The sequence below is a fragment of the Coregonus lavaretus genome (genome assembly GCF_964263955.1).
Source record: "Coregonus lavaretus genome assembly, chromosome: 28".
NCBI classification, from domain to species: Eukaryota; Metazoa; Chordata; class Actinopteri; order Salmoniformes; family Salmonidae; genus Coregonus; species Coregonus lavaretus.
Window position 1 is genome coordinate 2,591,761 of NC_140015.1, and position 22,993 is coordinate 2,614,753.

The 22,993-nt window shown below is 43.1% G+C and overlaps 1 protein-coding gene across 1 annotated transcript in view; it reads right to left on the bottom strand.

Annotated features, from left to right (window-relative positions):
- LOC311103831 (transmembrane protease serine 9) overlaps positions 1-22,530 on the bottom strand; it is a gene marked incomplete at both ends in the record, with an annotated part of 55,620 nt that extends 33,090 nt beyond the window's left edge. The window contains 10 exons of the mRNA XM_084145468.1: positions 8,239-8,610; positions 8,722-8,819; positions 9,148-9,404; positions 13,023-13,200; positions 13,313-13,583; positions 15,933-16,078; positions 16,674-16,945; positions 17,250-17,412; positions 17,562-17,582; positions 22,473-22,530. Coding sequence (XP_084001594.1) covers positions 8,239-8,610; positions 8,722-8,819; positions 9,148-9,404; positions 13,023-13,200; positions 13,313-13,583; positions 15,933-16,078; positions 16,674-16,945; positions 17,250-17,412; positions 17,562-17,582; positions 22,473-22,530 — 1,836 coding nt within the window. The remainder of the gene's footprint in view (positions 1-8,238; positions 8,611-8,721; positions 8,820-9,147; positions 9,405-13,022; positions 13,201-13,312; positions 13,584-15,932; positions 16,079-16,673; positions 16,946-17,249; positions 17,413-17,561; positions 17,583-22,472) is intronic.
- Positions 22,531-22,993: the final 463 nt, after the last annotated feature.

Sequence of the window (22,993 nt, forward strand, 5' to 3'; positions counted from 1 at the left end):
CAGAGAAAACGAGCGACAGCTGCCTCTGATTGGGAATCACACCCGGCCAAACCTAGAAATACAATTCTAGATCCTAAACATAGAAATTCTAACATAGAGTTTCACACCCTGACCAAACTACCTAGAGAATAACAGTCTCTCCAGGTCAGGGTGTGACAAGTGCTCTGAAATCGGAGTAGATAGCCAGAATTCACAATGTCCATTGAGAACGCACAATGACTATACCACTTAGCTAAGAATGATGTGAATAATCAAGTCAATAAACGTTGGGTAGTTAGTTAAATTATAGTTAATATACTGCCTGGTATGTTCGATGTATTAGTAGCCAACTAACTTTAGGTAACTAGCTAACATACCGGTACATACTGCTGTAATGCGGTTCGTAAGGATAGTGTAGCTAACAAATTGTCAGCCAACATAACGTAACTTGAAAAGTCATTACTTTATTACATTGCTCAACATTTTCTTAACATTTGTCATAATTAGTTAAAGCAATGAATTTGTATCCGCTCTCGTTGGACTTTGGCTGCATATTTTCCATTTTCTACTAATCTAAAAACGTTGTGAAGCCACACCCATTTTCTGAAGAATTGCATTATGGGCCCTAAAAGCACGGAAATAGTGTCCACTGCTTGTATACTTCCTATTTTGGCGAATTTATTACGATATCTGGGAACTTTTGGCATACTAACCATATCCATACTATGACCAATAAGCATACTACATACGCAATTTACATCACAAATAGTACGGTTAGGCGGTTAGTATGGGTATTGGAACACAGCTCCAGAGTTACCTCTGCTGCGGAGGATAAGTTCATTAGAGTTACCAGCCTCAGAAATTGCAGCCCAAATAAATGCTTTACAGAGTTCAAGTAACAGACACATCTCAACATCAACTGTTCAGAGGAGACTGCGTGAATCAGGCCTTCCTGGTCGAATTGCTGCAAAGAAACCACTACTAAGGGACACCAATAAGAAGAAGAGACTTGCTTGGGCCAAGAAACACGAGCAATGGACATTAGACCGGTGGAAATCTGTCCTTTGATCTGATGAGTCCAAATTTGAGATTTTTGTTCCAACCGCCTTGTCTTTGTGAGATGCAGAGTAGGTGAACGGATGATCGCCGCATATGTGGCTAAATATGTGTATGCGACCAATAAAATTTTATTGGATTTGGATAAGAGAGATTACTAAAATGTAATGGAAATGTAAAGAGAATTTGTCTTTTAGACCTAAGAAATTCCATATTTGGCTGGGCTCAAGAGTATCCTCACTGATATTTGCATTGATATACTGTACAGATAGCAAGAAAGCAGTTTATCCTCTACTTCCCTTACATGGGAATTCTGACCCGAGTTAAGTGCACGAAAATGGAACGTAATTCCCCTTTTTATGCACTTTTCTCTCTACTCTAACCTTGAATTTAACCATTTGAATAGCATGATATTCACCCGCTATTCATTGGGGGTGGAGATCAAAGAAATGTGTCGGAGGTGTGTCTACTGATACGCCGTATTCTGACCATGACTTTACACGTGATGAAACGATAAGGTCCAGCAACCTGTCGGTTTCAAGTGGAACAACATCTACATTCTCTTTTCCGATAGAAATAACACCATTCTCCATGTACTGTAATTTACAAAATTGATAAGGGCTATTCATAAGAGCCAGGTAAATGAATAAGCCGTTTGGATAAGGGGATTGTAAATATAAATGACAATTGTTTTAGATCTATTTACCTTGTGATCGCCGGAGACAAATGTGAAAAGTCATATGGCAGCAAACTGAAGCATATCAACATATCATCGTGAAATGCTAGAGGTTACCGGAGGTTACTTGTCAAAAAGCGCCTCTTTCTAAAGATCTAATTTGACTGTACTGTATATATGAATATGTACAGTGTCGTCAAAATATTCCCCTTGACTCTTTCCACATTTTGTTGTGTTACAAATTGGGATTAAAATGGATTTAATATACTTTTTTTGTCAACAATCTACACAAAATACTCTGTCAAAGTGGAAGAAAAATTCGAACATTTTCACAAAAAATATTTATACAAATAAAACACTAATGTATCTTGATTACATAAGTATTCAACCCCCTGAGTTAAAACATGTTAGAATCACCTTTGGCAGCGATTACAGCTGTGAGTATTTCTGGGTAAGTCTCTAAGAGCTTTGCACACCTGGATTGTACAATATTTATACATTATTATTTGTACAATTATTCAAGCTCTGCCAAGTTGGTTGTTGATCATTGCTAGACAGCCATATTCAAGTCTTGCCATAGATTTTCAAGCCGATTTAAGTCAAAACTGTAACTAGGCCACTCAGGAACATTCAATGTCGTCTTGGTAAGCAACTCAGTGAATATTTGGCCTTGTGGTTTAGGTTATTGTCCTGCTGAATGGTGAATTTGTCTTCCAGTGTCTGTTTGAAAGCAGACTAAACCAGGTTTTCCTCTAGGATTATGCCTGTGCTTAGCTCTATTCTGTAAATTTTTATCCCCCCAAAAAACTCTAGTCCTTGCCAATGATAAGCATACTGTCACGCCCTGACTCAGAGGACGCTTGTATGTTGAGTCAGGGTGTGTATTTTCCTTGCTGTGTTTGTCCATGTTGTACATTCTAGTATGTATAGATCTATGTTGGCCTGTGTGGTTCCCAATCAGAGGCAGCTGTAGCTCGTTGTCTCTGATTGGGGACCATACTTAGGCAGCCTATTGGCACTAGTGGGTTGTGGGATCTTGTTCCAGTTAAGGTATGTTGTGTTGTGCTGCCTTGGACTTCACGTTTCGTTTTGTTGTTTTGTCGGTTGTTTATTCCTTTAAATAAACATGTATGCATATCACGCTGCGCCTTGGTCTGACCCGTTCATGAACGATCGTGACAGAAGATCCCACCAAACGAGGACCAAGCAGCGTGCCCAGGAGGAGCGAATAGCCATGGCACAGGTGGGCAAATTGTGGTCATGGGAAGAGATATTCGCGGGGAAAGGGCCATGGGCGAAGGTAGATGCCCAGGCAGGAGAGGAGCAACGGCAACACGGAAGCCGGGGGGTGGCTAAAGGGGTGGTCGGGGAGCGTGAGAGAAGAGCCCCGACCACTGCACCCGGTTGGTTTTCAGTTTGGGTCCCTACGACCTTGGGAAGAGGAGTGGGAACAGTATTATACTGAGGAGTCGGAGGATGACGACGACGACCAGTTTCTGTTCCCTAACTCGTGGGGGCTCCCGGAGGAGTCCTCACGGGAAGAGGAGTGCCGACGACGGAGACCCGAGAGGCAACCCCAATAATTTTTTTTGGGGGGGGCACACGGTGTGGACGACGAGGCAGCAGGAGGCTGCGACAGGGCGGATCTGCAGGTTAGGAGAGGAGGCCACCATGTTACGGGGGCGATTGGTTCAGAGGGAGCAGGAGTTATTCGGTCAGAGGGAGGCGCTACAGGAGGCTATAAGGGAGAAGGAAAGTGTAGAGGCACGGCGAGAGAAGCTGGTTAGGCAGCAGAAGGAGCGGGGGTTAATAAAGGAACCCAGTCCTGTCCCTCGCACCAAGCCAGTCCGGCCCGTCCTGTTCCTGCTCCTCGCACCAAGCCAGTGGTGCGCGTCGCCAGCCCGGTCCGGCCTGTTCCTGCCCCTCGCACCAAGCCAGTGGTGCGCGTCGCCAGCCCGGCCCGGCCTGTTCCTGCCTCTCGCACCAAGCCAGGGGTGTGCGTCGCCAGCCCGGTCCGGACTGTTCCTCACCCTCGCACCAAGCCAGTGGTGTGCGTCGCCAGCCCGGCCCGGCCTGTTCCTGCCCCTCGCACCAAGCCAGTGGTGCGCGTCGCCAGCCCGGCCCGGCCTGTTCCTGCTCCCCGCACCAGGCCAGTGGTGCGCGTTGCCAGTCCGGTACGGCCCGTTCCTGCTCCCCGCACCAAGCCAGTGGTGCGCGTCGCCAGCCCGGTCCAGCCCGGCCCTGCTCCCCGCACCAAGCCAGTGGTGCGTGTGTCCAGTCCGGCACGGCCCGTGCCTGTTCCACCGGTTCCTGGTCCGGCACCGGTCAGCTGCTCCACTCCGGAGCCAGAGCAGTCCGCTCCACCGGTGCCCAGTTCAGCTCCGGTCAGCTGCTCCACTCCAGAGCCAGAGCAATCCGCTTCACCGGGGTCCAGTCCAGCTCCTGTCAGCGGCTCCACTCCGGAGCCAGAGCAGTCCGCTCCACCGGTGCCTGATCCAGCTCCGGTCAGCTGCTCCACTCCGGAGCCAGAGCAGTCCGCTCCACCGGGGTCCAGTCCAGATCCGGTCAGCGGCTCCATTCCGGAGCCAGAGCAGTCTGCTCCACCGGTGCCCAGTCCAGCTCCGGTCAGCGGCTCCAGTCCGGAGCCTGTGCAGTCCGCTCCACCGGTGCCCGGTCCAGCTCCGGTCAGCGGCTCCAGTCCAGACCCAGACGTCAGACCCTCTCCAGGTTCGGGGTCTCCCACACCAGGGTCCAGACAGGGCTTGGTACTTCGTGGGAGGAAGGAGAGGGGAAGCAGCGCGCCGAGGTCCAGACCAGACCAGGGGCGCAACAGGGAGGCGGAGAGTAAGTGGTCGTCACGCCCTGAGCCGGAACAGCCTCCGAGGCGGAATGCCCACCCGGCCCGGCCCCTACCCTGTTATGTTTATGTTGTGCGGTCGGAGTCCGCACCTTTGTGGGGCGGGGGGGTACTGTCACGCCCTGACTCAGGGGACTCTTGTATGTTGAGTCAGGGTGTGTATTTTCCTTGCTGTGTTTGTCCATGTTGTACATTCTAGTATGTATAGATCTATGTTGGCCCGTGTGGTTCCCAATCAGAGGCAGCTGTCGCTCGTTGTCTCTGATTGGGGACCATACTTAGGCAGCCTATTGGCACAAGTGGGTTGTGGGATCTTGTTCCAGTTAAGGTATGTTGTGTTGTGCTGCCTTGGACTTCACGTTTTGTTTTGTCGGTTGTTTATTCCTTTAAATAAACATGTATGCATATCACGCTGCGCCTTGGTCTGACTCGTTCATGAACGATCGTGACACATACCCATAACATGATGCAGCCACCACAATCCTTGAGTGGGACTCAGTGATGTGTTGGGTTGGATTTGCCCCAAACATAACCCTTTGTATTCAGGACATAAAGTTAATTTATTTGCCACATCTTGTTTTGTTTTACATTAGTGCCTTATTGCAAACAGGATGCATGTTTTGGAATATTTTTATTCTGTACAGGCTTCCTTCTTTTCACTCATTTAGGTTAGTATTGTGGAGTAACTACAATGTTGTTGATCCTATGGATGATTTTCAAGTACATATGTTGTAGAATTAAACACCTATATGCCTTAAAATGTTTATGGATTGAGAACCAGTTGAAGGGTTAATACAGAGCAGAGACATTTATGTGTTTTTCATAAACTCCCTGCAGCTGGTCTGAGTATGTCAATAACATGTGTGGAGATTGGAGTAACAATGGAACTAGTGTTATCATTTCGTTTTTCTTATGACCTTATGACCTGACACATGGCCACATGCACATAATCTCAAGGGCCAGGGAGGATGATAAATGATAAATGCTTAAATGTATGTGGTTGAGAATGGGTTATGGATGACATGTTTAAATCATGTTTAAGTATTAATGGATATGTTTTATAATGTGTTATGAAATGATAATGGTGAAACAGAATGAACATAATTGATACTTTGTACTCCAGATGCATGCCTACATAGTGAATATAGTCAATACAGAGTGTGATTGTTCTTTAACGTACGTATGTACATAATTTTTTGAGTCATGCCACTAATAAGATACAGAGGCCCTATTTAGAGAAGCGCAAGTAGCCCTCGTGAGTAGCCAACATGTGATACTGAAAGATGCTATTCATTCACATAGGGAGGAACTATCAGCTGTATCAGTGTGGCTATGCATGTGTCTGTATAAAAAGGAGCACTCCGGTTCAGGACAAGCAGTTGTTGCTCCATGGAGCAAGCTCGGCTTTGTTATGCAAATAATAAAAGTCTAAATTCACAAGTTCCAGTCTCTTGAGAAATATTTTTAAGTTGATTAATTATTAGTCAAATATTTCTACGACAATCCATCCTCAGTTTTCTCCTAACACAGCCATGAAATTCTAACTGTTTTAAAGTCACCATTGGCCTTATGGTGAAATCCCTGAGTGGTTACTTTCCTCTCCAGCAACTGAGTTAGGAAGGATGCCTGTATATTTGTAGTGACTGGGTGTAGTGATACACCATCCAAAGTGTAATAACTTCATCATGCTCAAAGGGATATTCAATGTCTTTGGAAAATCTCCCTGGTCTGTGGTTGAATCTGTGTTTGAAATTCACTGCACGACTGAGGGACCTTACAGATAATTGTATTTGTGGGGTACAGAGATGAGGGTGCCATTCAAAAATAAGTTGCACATAAGTTACAGTGTTTAAATTATGTGACTTGTTAAGCGCATTCATTTTTTTTATTCCTGAAATTATTTATTTTTGTATTTTTATTTACAATCATGTAATATCTTGTTGTTCTTGTCAATTACTGTTCTATACTTTGTCAATGTGTTTGTACGTTTTATGTAGACCTCAGGAATAGTAGCTGTATAGTAGCTAAGGGGGATCCTAATAAACTAAACTAAACTCATCACCTTCTCCACAGTGAAGTTTATGAAATGCTGGCCTTATAACTTGCAAGAATTACATTTGGAGATCCAATCTTCTGTAGCCATGCGCAAATGACAGTATAGCGCCAAACCTACCGAATTGATATATGATTTCTAGAATGTTTTAATTATATGCCTGGACTTTTTACTGTATGTTTTACAATTTGTACCGTGTTAAATATTAGCCGCTATCGGTAGCCACTGTCAGTTATACCCACATACATTTATATCGGTCACTTTAGTTTTAGTTTCCTTACATTTTGCATCATTCCATTACATCGTTAGTTTATCTTTCTTTCCTCTGTCACATCCGTGTGTTTGTTCCTGAGGATCGCTAGCAATAGTGGATCATATTAGGCCAACGTATTACAAGTTGTGCAATAATTTGGGACATGTAGCCTATTTGAATCATTATGGAACGCAGGCCATACGTAGCAGTTTAAACCTGGAGCCTGGTGCACATTTCATGATAATTGGACCGTTGTCATCACAATTCCATGATTAGTGTGGATTATTAGGGTAGATTTATAGGACTCTTGTTGGAGGACTCCGAATTTTGTGATTTTTTTCTACAATCAAAATTGATAAACAGTTGACTAGACAAAGGGACACAAACTGGCAACCATACATTTATTTACTGAATATTACAGAAACATTTTTGTCAATGTATTTTTTGTCTTGGAATTGTATTAATTCATCACTGACATACAGTATAGGACTACTTCCTGCATAGAGCACTTTAAGATGGTGGAGAGACAAGGTTCTTCAAGTAAAGCAAAAGATCTTAGAAAATGCTTTCAGAACATGAAAATAAAAAACGTGTCATATTTTATTTAAGGATTACCCTGCTTACACCGAGATAGTTGTTAAAACACACAGTCATATTCAAAGCTTAGTTAGAAACATGATGAAATACAAAATCTCATACAAAATATACCTTCGACAGGCAGGATTTTGGATTCAAGTCTGTTAAAACCATCATCATAACATTGTGGTTTGTTAAGTATATAATAATCCATGGCACATGTCCAGTAAAGTGCAGAATGACTATCTAATAGTTCAGTGCATGCAGGCTACTTAAAGTGCCATTTTGGGTCACAGATACTCCAGTATAGACTCTACTATAATCTTTGGGGAAAGTCGAGTGTGCTACTACGGTCATATTTATCTGGATATTAATATGTAACACATGCCCAGATAGCTTTGAACAGAAAATCAAGCATATTGAATCATAGCATCACAACAAATATTGTGACAGCACAAATATATATTATTGATTGTTTTTCTTTACTATGTCAAAGCCAAAGGGGAAGTTGTAAACATTCATCATTCAAGTGATTGGAGATGAAGGCTCCCTGAGTTCAACATTGCAATCTTGGCTTTGACAGACACTGCCAGTCACTGACAGAAATTGATGAATTGCTAGAAAAATAGACTTTTGATTGGTGGAAAGTTACATAAAGGGCTTGGTTGCCATGGAGTTGCTTAGTGTCAATTCCAACCCAACAGGAGGACAGAGGAGAGGGAGAAGAGGAGGACGAGGAAGAGAGAGAAGGAGGAGTGGGCTGGGGAAGCTCCACTGCTGCCACTAACTGAGGGGGTTGTGATAGCAATGGTAGCAGTGGTTGTGGTCTTTGTGGCGGTGGTGGTGGCGGTGGCGGTGGCGGTGGTGGGGGATAGAAAGGGTCCCAGTTTGTCAGCCAGGAAGTTCTTAAAGTGAGAGGTTTTGGTGAAGACTTGGATGGTGGAGATACGGGGACTCTGGCTCGATAGTGCTTTGCTAGTGCTGTTAGTGCTAGTGGTGTTGCTGCTAGTGGTGTTGCTGCTAGTGGTGTTGCTGCTAGTGGTGTTGCTGCTAGTGGTGTTGCTGCTAGTGGTGTTGCTGCTGCTGCTGCCGACAGTCAACACAGCAGTCTGAAACCATGAGTTGCCCTGCTTACACATCAGAGGACCACCAACATCACCCTATGGGGAGAGAAGCATGGGTTAATATGGTTATACTGTTATGTGCTGATAATAACATGATGCAAGCAAAATAGTAAGACGGGACAGATTAATAGATCAACTGTACCATACCTGCAGTAGTGTCACAGTTCCGGTGCAAATGTTGTCCGAAGATGAAACATTCACGCAGTCCACCACAGAGGTCTGGAACTCCTGCAGGACTTGCTCAGCTGAGGACAGAGAGAGAGAGAGTGTATTACTTATCATACCAATACACACACACACACACATCCACCCATACTCCTAAAGTCGTATATTTTCGGAAACAATCCCTAGCCAGCCCCTACCCTAGGCATTTGTGTACATCTGAGAGGCATGGATAGAGTGTAAGCAATATGGTGAAAATCCCACCTATCCTATCAGAGGAAAGGTGGACCTACAGTACTACCATTGCTTTTCCAATTCTTTCAGATGTACACAAGTGTCTAGGTGCTATAGAGGTTGTTCCTGAACAGGCACATTTCTCACAAACACACAGACAGTTGTCCATCCACTTACCCCCACCCTGGCCCGTGCCCCAGCCAGCCACCCAGCACTTAGTCCCTGTGCTGAAGGTGCTGATTCCCTGGTCCACACAGATAGGCTGGATATAGTTAGACAACATAGGTTTGCTGGCCAGTAGGAGGATGGCCACGTTGTTGCCCGTCAGGTTGCTCATGGTGATGTTGAGGACATTCAGGGTTACCTCGTTAGGGTTGGAACCGTTTTGCTTCAGACGGCCCAGGATCACGGTCCACTGAGAGACGTTGGGCTGGCTTGAGAGACGGAATGAGTTGTGTCTGTTTAGTGAGGGACACTAAACTCTTCATTCTGATTGCTGTCTTATGAAATGCTTATGTACTGCTTATAAATGTGATATGTAGGGGTTATGAATGTGTTATGAAGAATGTGTTACTCCCTAGGTAGGCACCCGTCATACAATATCTAACTTTTTGGGCGACCCCGACCAAGTTCGCATAGAAATGTGAATTATAGATCTTTCATTCCCGTTGAAAGCAAGCTGTAGATCTTTTGTATGTGTGCTATTTCTCTGCTTCCCGTTCTGAAGTTTTGTTTTTGCATCTTTTACTTTCAGTTTTGTACACCAGCCTCAAACAGCTGAAAATACATATTTTTGGTTATGGAAAATATATTTCACAGTGGTTTAGATGGTACAATGATTGTCTACACAATGACTGCTTGTTTTGTCACATAAACTGAAATTAGGCAAATGGCGGCGCGATTTCTGCATAGTGCATCTAACTTTAGTATGAATATTGTCATCATTTTGAATACAATTAATGATTGTAGCAAGTTCATATTTTCTTACTTGCAGTTGTTGACTTAAGTATTTATTAAATAATATACACTGCTTATGAATGTGATATGTATGGGTTATGTATACTGAACAAAAATATAAACGCAACATGTAAAGTGTTGGTCCCATGTTTCATGAGCTGAAATAAAAGATCCCAGAAATGTTCCATTCGCACAAAAAGCGTATTTCTTTCAAATGTTGTGCACATCTTTGTTTACATCCCTGTTAGTGAGCATTTCTCCTTTGCCAAGATAATCGAGCCACCTGACAGGTGTGGCATATCAAGATGCTGATCAGCATGATCATTACACAGGTGCAACTTGTGCTGGGGACAGGGCACTCTAAAATATGCAGTTTTGTCACACAACCCAATGCCTCAGATGTCTCAAGTTTTGAGGGAGCGTGCAATTGGCATACTTACTGCAGGAATGTCCACCAGAGCTGTAGCCAGATAATTGAATGTTAATTTCTCTACCATAAGCCATCGTTTTAGAGAATTTGGCAGTACGTCCAATCGGCCTCATAACTGCAGACCATGTGTAACCACGCAAGCCCAGGACCTCCACATCTGGCTTCTTCACCTGCGGGATCGTCTGAGACTAGCCACCTGGACAGCTGATGAAACTGAGGAGTATTTTTGTCTGTAATAAAGCCCTTTTGTGGGGAAAAAGTCATACTGATTGGCTGGGTCTGGCTCCCCAGTGTGTGGGCTTGGCTCCCAAGTAGGCCTATGCCCTCTCAGGCCCACCCATGGCTGTGGTTCTGCCCAGTCATGTGAAATCCATAGATTAAGGCCTAATTTATTTATTTCAATTGACTAATTTTCTTATATGAACTGCAACTCAGTAAAATGTTGCATTTATATTTTTGTTCAGTATATACAGTGGGGAGAACAAGTATTTGATACACTGCCGATTTTGCAGGTTTTCCTACTTACAAAGCATGTAGAGGTCTGTAATTTTTATCATAGGTACACTTCAACTGTGAGAGACGGAATCTAAAACAAAAATCCAGAAAGTCACATTGTATGATTTTTAAGTAATTAATTTGCATTTTATTGCATGACATAAGTATTTGATCACCTACCAACCAGTAAGAATTCCGTCTCTCACAGACCTGTTAGTTTTTCTTTAAGAAGCCCTCCTGTTCTCCACTCATTACCTGTATTAACTGCACCTGTTTGAACTCGTTACCTGTATAAAAGACACCTGTCCACACACTCAATCAAACAGACTCCAACCTCTCCACAATGGCCAAGACCAGAGAGCTGTGTAAGGACATCAGGGATAAAATTGTAGACCTGCACAAGGCTGGGATGGGCTACAGGACAATAGGCAAGCAGCTTAGTGAGAAGGCAACAACTGTTGGCGCAGTTATTAGAAAATGGAAGAAGTTCAAGATGACGGTCAATCACCCTCGGTCTGGGGCTCCATGCAAGATCTCACCTCGTGGGGCATCAATGATCATGAGGAAGGTGAGGGATCAGCCCAGAACTACACGGCAGGACCTGGTCAATGACCTGAAGAGAGCTGGGACCACAGTCTCAAAGAAAACCATTAGTAACACATTACGCCGTCATGGATTAAAATCCTGCAGCGCACGCAAGGTCCCCCTGCTCAAGCCAACGCATGTCCAGGCCCATCTGAAGTTTGCCAATGACCATCTGGATGATCCAGAGGAGGAATGGGAGAAGGTCATGTGGTCTGATGAGACAAAAATAGAGCTTTTGGGTCTAAACTCCACTCGCCGTGTTTGGAGGAAGAAGAAGGATGAGTACAACCCCAAGAACACCATCCCAACCGTGAAGCATGGAGGTGGAAACATCATTCTTTGGGGATGCTTTTCTACAAAGGGGACAGGACGACTGCACCGTATTGAGGGGAGGATGGATGGGGCCATGTCTCGCGAGATCTTGGCCAACAACCTCCTTCCCTCAGTAAGAGCATTGAAGATGGGTCGTAGCTGGGTCTTCCAGCATGACAACGACCCGAAACACACAGCCAGGGCAACGAAGGAGTGGCTCCGTAAGAAGCATCTCAAGGTCCTGGAGTGGCCTAGCCAGTCTCCAGACCTGAACCCAATAGAAAGGGAGCTGAAAGTCCGTAATGCCCAGCGACAGCCCCGAAACCTGAAGGATCTGGAGAAGGTCTGTATGGAGGAGTGGGCCAAAATCCCTGCTGCAGTGTGTGCAAACCTGGTCAAGACCTACAGGAAACGTATGATCTCTGTAATTGCAAACAAAGGTTTCTGTACCAAATATTAAGTTCTGCTTTTCTGATGTATCAAATACTTATGTCATGCAATAAAATGCAAATTAATTACTTAAAAATCATACAATGTGATTTTCTGGATTTTTGTTTTAGGTTCTGTCTCTCACAGTTGAAGTGTACCTATGATAAAAATTACAGACCTCTACATGCTTTGTAAGTAGGAAAACCTCCAAAATCGGCAGCGTATCAAATACTTGTTCTCCCCACTGTATGTATCTATGAAGGTATCAAAACTTTAAACTGTCCAGCTGATCAGGATGGTAAAACCAGAATTGTACAGTAGTTTTGGAGAGATGTTGGCTGATGGCTCTCCCATTTGGTACATTACAGTAAAGGGCTCTACACACTCTACGCAAACAGAGCGACAGAGCGTTGTATACAGACCGTTCCAAAAATTCAGTACATAGAACCATGCAGAGAGTGACGCAAACGGAGGTCCGTCGCGCAGTTGGCCCCATGCAGTCACATCCAGACACTGATTGACATGATGATTACACCATGGCCATGCTTTCTGCAGCACTGGTTGTGTAAAACATGGATGGTGTTTTTGCACAGCTATCCCTAAAAGGATTTTCACTAGCACAATGATTGTACGAATGTCCTACGTCGGACTAATTAACCTTGGTTAACCTTTTGCATGAGTCTTGAAAAGGAAAGCGTCATTAAATGTTAATGTAATGGCACCTTGAAAAATCTAAATATAGGTTATATGACTAGATTTCCTTAGAATCATGTAAGGACTGACATTTTAATCCAGAATTTAACTACTTGCTCTCCCCTTTCACATACAGGTAGAGTTAACTTACCTGGAGAAGCAGCTAGCGTCGCTCATGACAGAGTCCACCGCCACTAACGTGCCCCCGCAGACGTGTGCTCCGTTCTTCCGTAGGCTGGCTATCCAGGGCCAGGTACCTGCTGTCGCCAACGAGCTTCCCCCACCAATACGGGAGTTCAAAGAGGCGCTGGCGCTGCCACACACCACAGCTGCAGAGGAGACAGATAAAAGGGAGTAATCCAGTAGTCAGATTTGTTACAGAGGTAGAGAGATTCACATCAAGGTTTAGCCATATTCACAAGTTAGACTATAGGTGCGTACGTGCAGGTGTGGTAGTAGGGGTGGTGGTGGTTCCGACTGATGGCAGACCAGCGCAGGTGACACTGAGGTCAGAGTCAGTCCCATTGGAGGAGAAGGTGACGAAGCCTGGCTGGTTACTGGTGATCTGGCTGTTGATCCAGGTCTGGTACGGGGAAACTCTGGCGTACACACCTGGGAAATTTGCCAGAGCACAGCCATTGCCAAAGCTCACAACACCAGACTGGATCCAGCGAGTACCCTGTTTGCTCACCATCGGACCTCCTGAGTCCCCCTATGCATAGACAGATTTACAGTGTCACTGAGATTGAATTTTCACAGGATTATGAAATATAATGGGTCGGTTTCCTAGATGAAGCCTAGTCTCAGACGAAGAAGCATTTTGAATTGAATTTTTGGGGAATCTCTATTGAAAATACTTTTTATTCTAGGATTAGGTATAACCTGTGTCTGGAGAATTGGTCCAATGTGTAATTGACTGACACTGTAATAAACAAAAATGAATCTTTTTTTTTCTTTTTTTTAGGGGGTAGATCAGCTTTAATGTTGCAGATAGATTGTAACTTCCATTAATGTAATTGTCTGCATCACTTCCAATCCCCCATGTTTTTTTTCTCGCATATATATATATATATAATAATATAATATATATATATATATATATATACACACATACATACATACACACATATCCTTTTTTAAATTATATTTCCCTTCATTACTTTCCAACCCCACCACCCCTTCCCTAATTGGAGTAAACTAGTGAACAACAATGCTTAGGCCTCTACTTCCAGCTTATACAGTGGGGAGAACAAGTATTTGATACACTGCCGATTTTGGAGGTTTTCCTACTTACAAAGCATGTAGAGGTCTGTAATTTTTATCATAGGTACACTTCAACTGTCAGAGACGGAATGTAAAACAAAAATCCAGAAAATCACATTGTATGATTTTTAAGTAATTAATTTGCATTTTATTGCATGACATAAGTATTTGATATATCAGAAAAGCAGAACTTAATATTTGGTACAGAAACCTTTGTTTGCAATTACAGAGATCATATGTTTCCTGTAGGGCTTGACCAGGTTTGCACACACTGCAGCAGGGATTTTGGCCCACTCCTCCATACAGACCTTCTCCAGATCCTTCAGGTTTCGGGGCTGTCGCTGGGCAATACGGACTTTCAGCTCCCTCCAAAGATGTTCTATTGGGTTCAGGTCTGGAGACTGGCTAGGCCACTCCAGGACCTTGAGATGCTTCTTACGGAGCCACTCCTTAGTTGCCCTGGCTGTGTGTTTCGGGTCGTTGTCATGCTGGAAGACCCAGCCACGACCCATCTTCAATGCTCTTACTGAGGGAAGGAGGTTGTTGGCCAAGATCTCGCGATACATGGCCCCATCCATCCTCCCCTCAACACGGTGCAGTCGTCCTGTCCCCTTTGCAGAAAAGCACCCCCAAAGAATGATCTTTCCACATCCATGCTTCACGGTTGGGATGGTGTTCTTGGGGTTGTACTCATCCTTCTTCTTCCTCCAAACACGGCGAGTGGAGTTTAGACCAAAAAGCTCTATTTTTGTCTCATCAGACCACATTACCTTCTCCCATTCCTCCTCTGGATCATCCAGATGGTCATTGGCAAACTTCAGACGGGCCTGGACATGCGCTGGCTTGAGCAGGGGGACCTTGCGTGCGCTGCAGGATTTTAAACCATGGCGGCGTAGTGTGTTACTAATGGTTTTCTTTGAGACTGTGGTCCCAGCTCTCTTCAGGTCATTGACCAGGTCCTGCTGTGTAGTTCTGGGCTGATCCCTCACCGTCCTCATGATCATTGATGCCCCACGAGGTGAGATCTTGCATGGAGCCCCAGACCGAGGGTGATTGACCGTCATCTTGAACTTCTTCCATTTTCTAATAATTGCGCCAACAGTTATTGCCTTCTCACCAAGCTGCTTGCCTATTGTCCTGTAGCCCATCCCAGCCTTGTGCAGGTCTACAATTTTATCCCTAATGTCCTTACACAGCTCTCTGGTCTTGGCCATTGTGGAGAGGTAGGAGTCTGTTTGATTGAGTGTGTGGACAGGTGTCTTTTATACAGGTAACGAGTTCAAACAGGTGTAGTTAATACAGGTAATGAGTGGAGAACAGGAGGGCTTCTTAAAGAAAAACTAACAGGTCTGTGAGAGACGGAATTCTTACTGGTTGGTAGGTGATCAAATACTTATGTCATGCAATAAAATGCAAATTAATTACTTAAAAATCATACAATGTGATTTTCTGGATTTTTGTTTTAGATTCCGTCTCTCACAGTTGAAGTGTACCTATGATAAAAATTACAGACCTCTACATGCTTTGTAAGTAGGAAAACCTGCAAAATCGGCAGTGTATCAAATACTTGTTCTCCCCACTGTACATACTATATAAATTTTATGGACACAGTCAAATTTTACAATAATTATATTTTGTTTGTTTTTACTCCTGAACTTCCTCCGATCATTTTCATGATGTCCATCTGGTTTGCCATATTTTTCTAACTGTGCTCTTTCACAAAAGCTCTCAACCTATAACCTATATACTTATTATGGACACAGTATGCTTTACATTAGTTAACAAAAAGGCATTTTACCTGACAGGAATCCTTTCCTCCTGCTGATAAACCAGCACAGATCATGTTGTCAGTGATGGAGCCAACTCCATAGTCACAGTTACACTGCCTGTTTCCCACTACTGGTACATTCACCTCCTGTAGGGTCTGTGGTGAGGGCAGGGACACTAAGGAGAGACATTCAACCCATAAAAAAAGGTCCTCCTCAACATACACAAGACAAGATCTATCAGTATTCTGTTCCATCATCAGTAGTACTTAATGCAAGCTACAGTATATCTGTGCGCTCACCTCCACTGCATTTACATTTTTACATTTTAGTAATTTAGCAGACGCTGGGATGATAAACGGAAAATTATCGACACCGACCATACCAACCACTTACAGGCATTGCTGATATTATTCATTAAGATAAGTAGCCTATGATAGAGACATTTGAAATGAAATAAGTTTGCTGATATGGGTGATTGTTAATGGGAAAATTGGTGGCAACAACAATCAAACTAGTAGTAGTAGTTTAAAGGGTAATAAAAAATACTGGGTTGTACATGAATGTTATAAACTTATTGTGCCATTCATCGTTATCGCATCAATTCAGGCAATTTATCGCAATATAAATGTTTCGCCATATCGTCCAGCTCTAATCTTTGGTGAGGGCAGGGACACTGAGGAGACACATTCAACCCATACACAAGACAATATCTCTCAGAATTCTGATCCATCATCAGTAGTACTTAAAGCAAGCTATATCTGTGTACTCACATCCTCCACTGCTGGTGGTTCCCCAGCCGGTGACCCAGCTAGTAGTGCCAGCATAGAAGGAGCTGCCTGGTGCTGCCAGGCAGACTGGCTGGATGTAGTCGGTAAAAGTCACGGGGGAGGAGAGCTTCAGCAGACACATGTCGTTGTCACTGGTACTACTGAGGTAGTTGGGGTGGCGGATGATCTGAGCGACCGTCTTGCTTACCTCGTTGGGGTTGGAGCCCTGCTGGCTCTGACGACCCAAGGAGACCACCAAATTTGATGTACTGGTGCTGAGAAAAAGTGTATTAAATGTTTGAAGGGCCGGTAGCACCCACCTCAGCAATATTTGAGTATTATCGTATTTACGAACGTCTTCCCTTTACTTCCCACATCTCATTTTGGTTGGTAAATTAAAACATGGGGAGGAAAGTCTGTTTACAAAGTATTTTTACTGTCCCAAAAACTATTTAGTGGTTTTATGTGATCACATGAAAATCTAAATATATATTATTATTCCTACTTTGTGACAGTTTGTGGAAATACTACAATACGGATTTGATTGAATTGAGCCCTGTGTTTTTTATGGGTCCTCACCTGGGAAAGCAGTGAGCAGCAGTCAGCACCCACTCTTTGTTGATAAGGGATCCCCCACAAAAATGGCTGCCAGATCTCTGCAGACTGACCTGCCATGGCCAACTCCCTGGAGGAGCATCCTGACCCCCCACGATCCTAGTGTTGAGAGGAGAGATTCCACACACTAACAAAGACACAGATGGACAAGGGATTACAACAGAGCACACACAGGAAGTGAAGAGATTGGAAGCTCACAGTCAGTGAATAGGTGCATGGTTATGTCGTTCAATTAGGAAAATAACTGACATTTGATTGAAAAACGAGGGGACTTACCATCCAACTGAGAGTGAGACCCTGTAAAACAGGAGAAGCAGAAAACAGTTGAACAGTTTGGTTTTGGCACACTGTGGGCAAACATGTAATTCATAACTCTTTGCACTCCATTGGTTTTATAGTAGCTACATACAGTCATGAAGCTCTGTCTGTCTGGCTGGCTAGGTGGCTGGCTGTGAATGATTATTGTGTTTTCTGACGATACTGTACAGTATGTGTGTATTTAGTGTCCCTACAGAGTTTTCCTGTGAACAAACTCTGTCAAACTGTTTTCTTGTTATGAGTCTGTGGATTGTTAAGCCAAACGCCATCTGTCAAAACTAGTTTCATCACTGTGTGTGTTACCTAATGCTACTGTGCACTTAACATTGTCCAGAATGTGTGTTTAACACTAATTAGCACATTACCTATTAAAACAACCTATGAGAATAGATTACTCTCAGAATTACTAAGACATTTTTATATTGTATACTAATACTAATGAACTAATACTAAATAAATATAATTTGTGGACCAAAGCCTTATGAGTAAGATAAAGAGGATGATTAAATATATACTGTATCTTTAGATAAGAGCTAAAGAAAAACAGGCTCACCAGGAAACAAAATCTCTAAACAAAAGATAACAAGAAAAAATGCACAATCATCCTATAAAGGAAGCAATGTCGTCACAACAAACAGTAATCCGTACTGTAGGACTGTAAGGGGATTTCACATGAAAGAATACTTGGTAGCGTTTTATAATGTATTGCTTCTACATCTGCATTGCTTGCTGTTTGGGGTTTTAGGCTGGGTTTCTGTATAGCACTTTGTGACATCGGCTGATGTAAAAAGGGCTTTCTAAATCAAATTTGATTGATTGAAAAAATGTGATTGATAAGACTAAAAAGGATAGATCCCCCAATCACCCTTCTCTTGCCTCCACTATTGTTTTGAATCTTCTCAGTATGTGACAAATCAATGGTCTAAAGAGGCTTCCTCTCCTTACCTACTTATTTGAAGTCATCTAAAAGGTGAAATTAAGCCAACTGCTAAACGTCTGTCATACTAACACTTTCACCTACTCTGTCTTTTCAGACCAGTGCAGCTAAAGGAGCACCTTACTTCTGGGTGCTCTGTGGGTGTGACTGTCAGGTTGGCTGGCTTCACATTCAGTCTCCACCCACTAAATTAAAATCAGGTCATATTTTTTAATGAATGTATACAACACATAAAGAGGCAAACAGACAAATCAGACTTGAGATTTGTTTCTACAAGTTCATTGCGTTACATAATGAACATATCAAAGATTCTGTCCTCTGTAGCTCAGCTGGTAGAGCACGGCGCTTGTAACGCCAAGGTAGTGGGTTTGATCCCCGGGACCACCCATACACACAAAAAAAATGTATGCATGACTGTAAGTCGCTTTGGATAAAAGCATCTGCTAAATGGCATATTATATTATTTTATTCCATCCAACTGTTTTGTGTGAGGACAAACACATCTTGCCAGTCACCACCAATGTTCATAGACTTTGGAACCTCAATTTCCTCCCTGTACTCTCACTTAAGACAAGGACAGACGAGCATTGCATTGGTGACACAAGTTTCCACTAAGATGGAATATGTCATTGTCAGCCGAAGGCACAACATTTCCTTTACATGCTCATTGAACTAGTGTTAAAAAGCCATTCATTGGTCTTGCTCAACTCTCCAAACACTTCAGAAGGCACGCACACACGCACTCACTCACCCACACACACACACACACACACACACACGCACGTCAGTGAAAAAATGATAGGCCTAATTAAGGTATGTCTTTTTCACGTCAGGTCCAGTGGCACAAACAGGAAGACCAAGTGTCAATCATTTTACAGGTGCATCGATACTGGCTTTACAGATGTATTAGATCTAAGAACAAACCACAGTCATACAGGCCGCAAATGTTGTGCATGTGTCAATTAAAAAATATGAACTGAAAAAAAAAACTGAACTTGAGGTGAAAATGTGCTTACCTCCACGTAAACTTTAGACCATGCGTACACACAATTTCTAGTGGTTGAAGTATTGCATTGCAAGCAGGCCGTTAATGAGAAGAGCAAAAATCTGTTTATTTTATCTTTGATAATCTGAACTAATTAAAAATAGAAATATTTATTTCCATAATCATTGCTTTTCTGACTGTGATGTTCTAGAATAACATCTGTTATTAGATAAGCTATTTGAAGTATTTGGTCTGAGATCCGGAGCGCGGTTTACAATATAATTTAATGGAACAGACAGTTTATATTTTCCATTGACATAGCCTTTCAAATTTCTTGAGTAGACAATCATTCTTAATTGGTAGGCAGTGCAGCATATTTACATTGGGTGGAAAAGTCAATACAAAACATTGTTGAATTAAAACCTTCTGCTAACAGGTCCACAACAATTTGTCGTGTTTTTTTCCTTTTAGAAACAATCACAGTCCTTTGCCAAATACAGCAGAAGTCCTGCAAAATATTAAAACATTCTGGCAACACCTCCAAAAACATTTGATCAGATTTGCCTTTGCTCTTTCTTTTAGAAACTGCTGTGGTCTAATCCCAATACTTCCAATAATTTTTTTATTTTTTATTTTTTATTTAACCTTTATTTAACCAGGTAAGCCAGTTGAGAACAAGTTCTCATTTACAACTGCGACCTGGCCAAGATAAAGCAAAGCAGTGCGATAAAAACAACAACACAGAGTTACATATGGGGTAAAACAAAACAAAAATACAACAGAAAATATATATACAGTGTGTGCAAATGTTGCAAGTTATGGAGGTAAGGCAATAAATAGGCTATAGTGCAAAATAATTACAATTAGTATTAACACTGGAATGATAGATGTGCAAGAGATGATGTGCAAATAGAGATACTGGGGTGCAAATGAGCAAAATAAATAACAATATGGGGATGAGGTAGTTGAGTGGGCTAATTTCAGAAGGGCTGTGTACAGGTGCAGTGATCGGTAAGGTGCTCTGACAACTGATGCTTAAAGTTATTGAGGGAGATAAGAGTCTCCAGCTTCAGAGATTTTTTCAGTTCGTTCCAGTCATTAGCAGCAGAGAACTGGAAGGAATGGCGGCCAAAGGAGGTGTTGGCTTTGGGGATGACCAGTGAGATATACCTGCTGGAGCGCAGACTACGGGTGGGTGTTGCTATGGTGACCAATGAGCTAAGATAAGGCGGGGATTTGCCTAGCAGTGATTTATAGATGGCCTGGAGCCAGTGGGTTTGGCGACGAATATGTAGTGAGGACCAGCCAACAAGAGCATACCGGTCACAGTGGTGGGTAGTATATGGGGCTTTGGTGACAAAACTGATGGCATTGTGATAGACTACATCCAATTTGCTGAGTAGAGTGTTGGAGGCTATTTTGTAAATGACATCGCATAAGTCAAGGATCGGTAGGATAGTCAGTTTTACGAGGGCATGTTTGGCAGCATGAGTGAAATTCTTTGTTGCGAAATAGGAAGCCGATTCTAGATTTAACTTTGGATTGGAGATGCTTAATGTGAGTCTGGAAGGAGAGTTTACAGTCTAACCAGACACCTAGGTATTTGTAGTTGTCCACATACTCTAGGTCAGACCCGTCGAGAGTAGTGATTCTAGTCGGGTGGGCGGGTGCCAGCAGCGTTCGATTGAAGAGCATGCATTTAGTTTTACTAGTGTTTAAGAGCAGTTGGAGGCTACGGAAGGAGTGTTGAATGGCAACCTTATACATTGTCACCATTAAAGGTGAATGAAGTGTGTTTTCCAGGTGGAGTTATAATGCTTGTTCACGCACACAGTTTTAGGAAATGGCGTACGCAGATATTAATGTGACATTATGCAACGTTTATAAATTAGGCCCCTGGCCAAGCTGGCTAAGAGGGAAGTCATCTGTGTTAATTATGGTTTGTAATTTTTTCTGTCACCAAGTCACGTGTGCGATTCACCTTTCATCTCATAAATTGTATTATGCTGTCCCCTTCCCTGTAATTTTGTTTGTAATTTCTATCAAATTTTACCCCATTTTCTCGTTATCCAATTTTGTATTTACGACCTTGTCTCATTGCAACAACTCCCCAACGGGCTCGGAGAGGCGAAGATCCGGACATGCATCCTCTAAGACATCCCCTCGGGTCGTAACTAGTTAACACAGCCACAAAGTCATAAACCCTGCTTATTTCTACAATTTCAAACCTAACCTTAACCCTAACCTTAAATTAGAACCCAAAAAGCTATTTTTTAATTTTTTTTACGATATAGACAATTTTGACTTTGTGGCTGTGCTATCTATTGGGAACCAATGTGTCGGAGGCAAACATGGTTCAAGGAAACCCCAGCCGGCCTATACCCTCCCCTAGCCCGAACGACGCTGGGCCAATTGTTCGCTGCCCTTGGGAGCTCCCGGTCATAGCCGGCTGTGACACAACTTGGGCTCGAACCCCCCTTCCCTTTCTTTACTGTTTTGAAATTAGATGTATAACTTCAACTGGTCCACAAACCCTATACACACACTGTCCCTTTTGCAGTGTAATGAAGTTATGTTATGTTGCCATGATGCTCCGCTTTAGACCGATAAATGTCTTTAAGGACACACATTATACCTAGCTCACACAACATACATCCATCCGCTTGTTAAACAAATATTTGACAAATGTAAACGTTCTGCCTTAAATTAGGCACAGGACCACCCTCAAGGCCCAAAACAGTCTAACAGGTCTCTCCTGTGTCACAAGGCACATGACATCCTACTTTGACTGTCTTTATTGGCTATGCCTGTATTCTATAAATAGTCAATACGGCCCATATCACCCACCACCAACACCAACACCATTCCATAACCTGACCAACTCCTTGACTCCAGTCACCAGTCAATAGAAGGAAAGAAGTGGAATAATGGGAATCTCGTCTCTTACCTTTTGAAAGGAGGGCAACTAGTAGAGTCACCAAACAGAGTGCTGTGTAGACTTCCATCGTTTCAATGCCCGCCACAATAGCCCGTCCTGTTTACTGTTTATGCTTTTATACTCCACCCTGCCTTCACTCCTCCCCTTTATCTGAGACAAACCCACATCCTGATACACCTGTTCTCTCTCCTCCTTCTCTCCTCCCTCTTTCCAAGTCAAAGACTTTAGAACCGCTGAGGTTGTCACAAGGGCAAGGCCATTGGTTTTCCATTGCTGTAATCTGTGATCATTTCTCCCGTCTATCTATCTATAGATGGGTATAGATATATATCTATCTCATCTGTAATTTATCCTGTGTATAAGAGAGGATGTGTTGCACAGTTATGTTCAAAGGGTTGTGTGTGAGTTTAGTGTGTGTGACAAGAAGAATACTTATAACCTGTTCAATGACAGACATGTACAGTTGAAGTCGGAAGTTTACATACACCTTAGCCAAATACATTTAAACTCAGTTTCACAATTCCTGACAT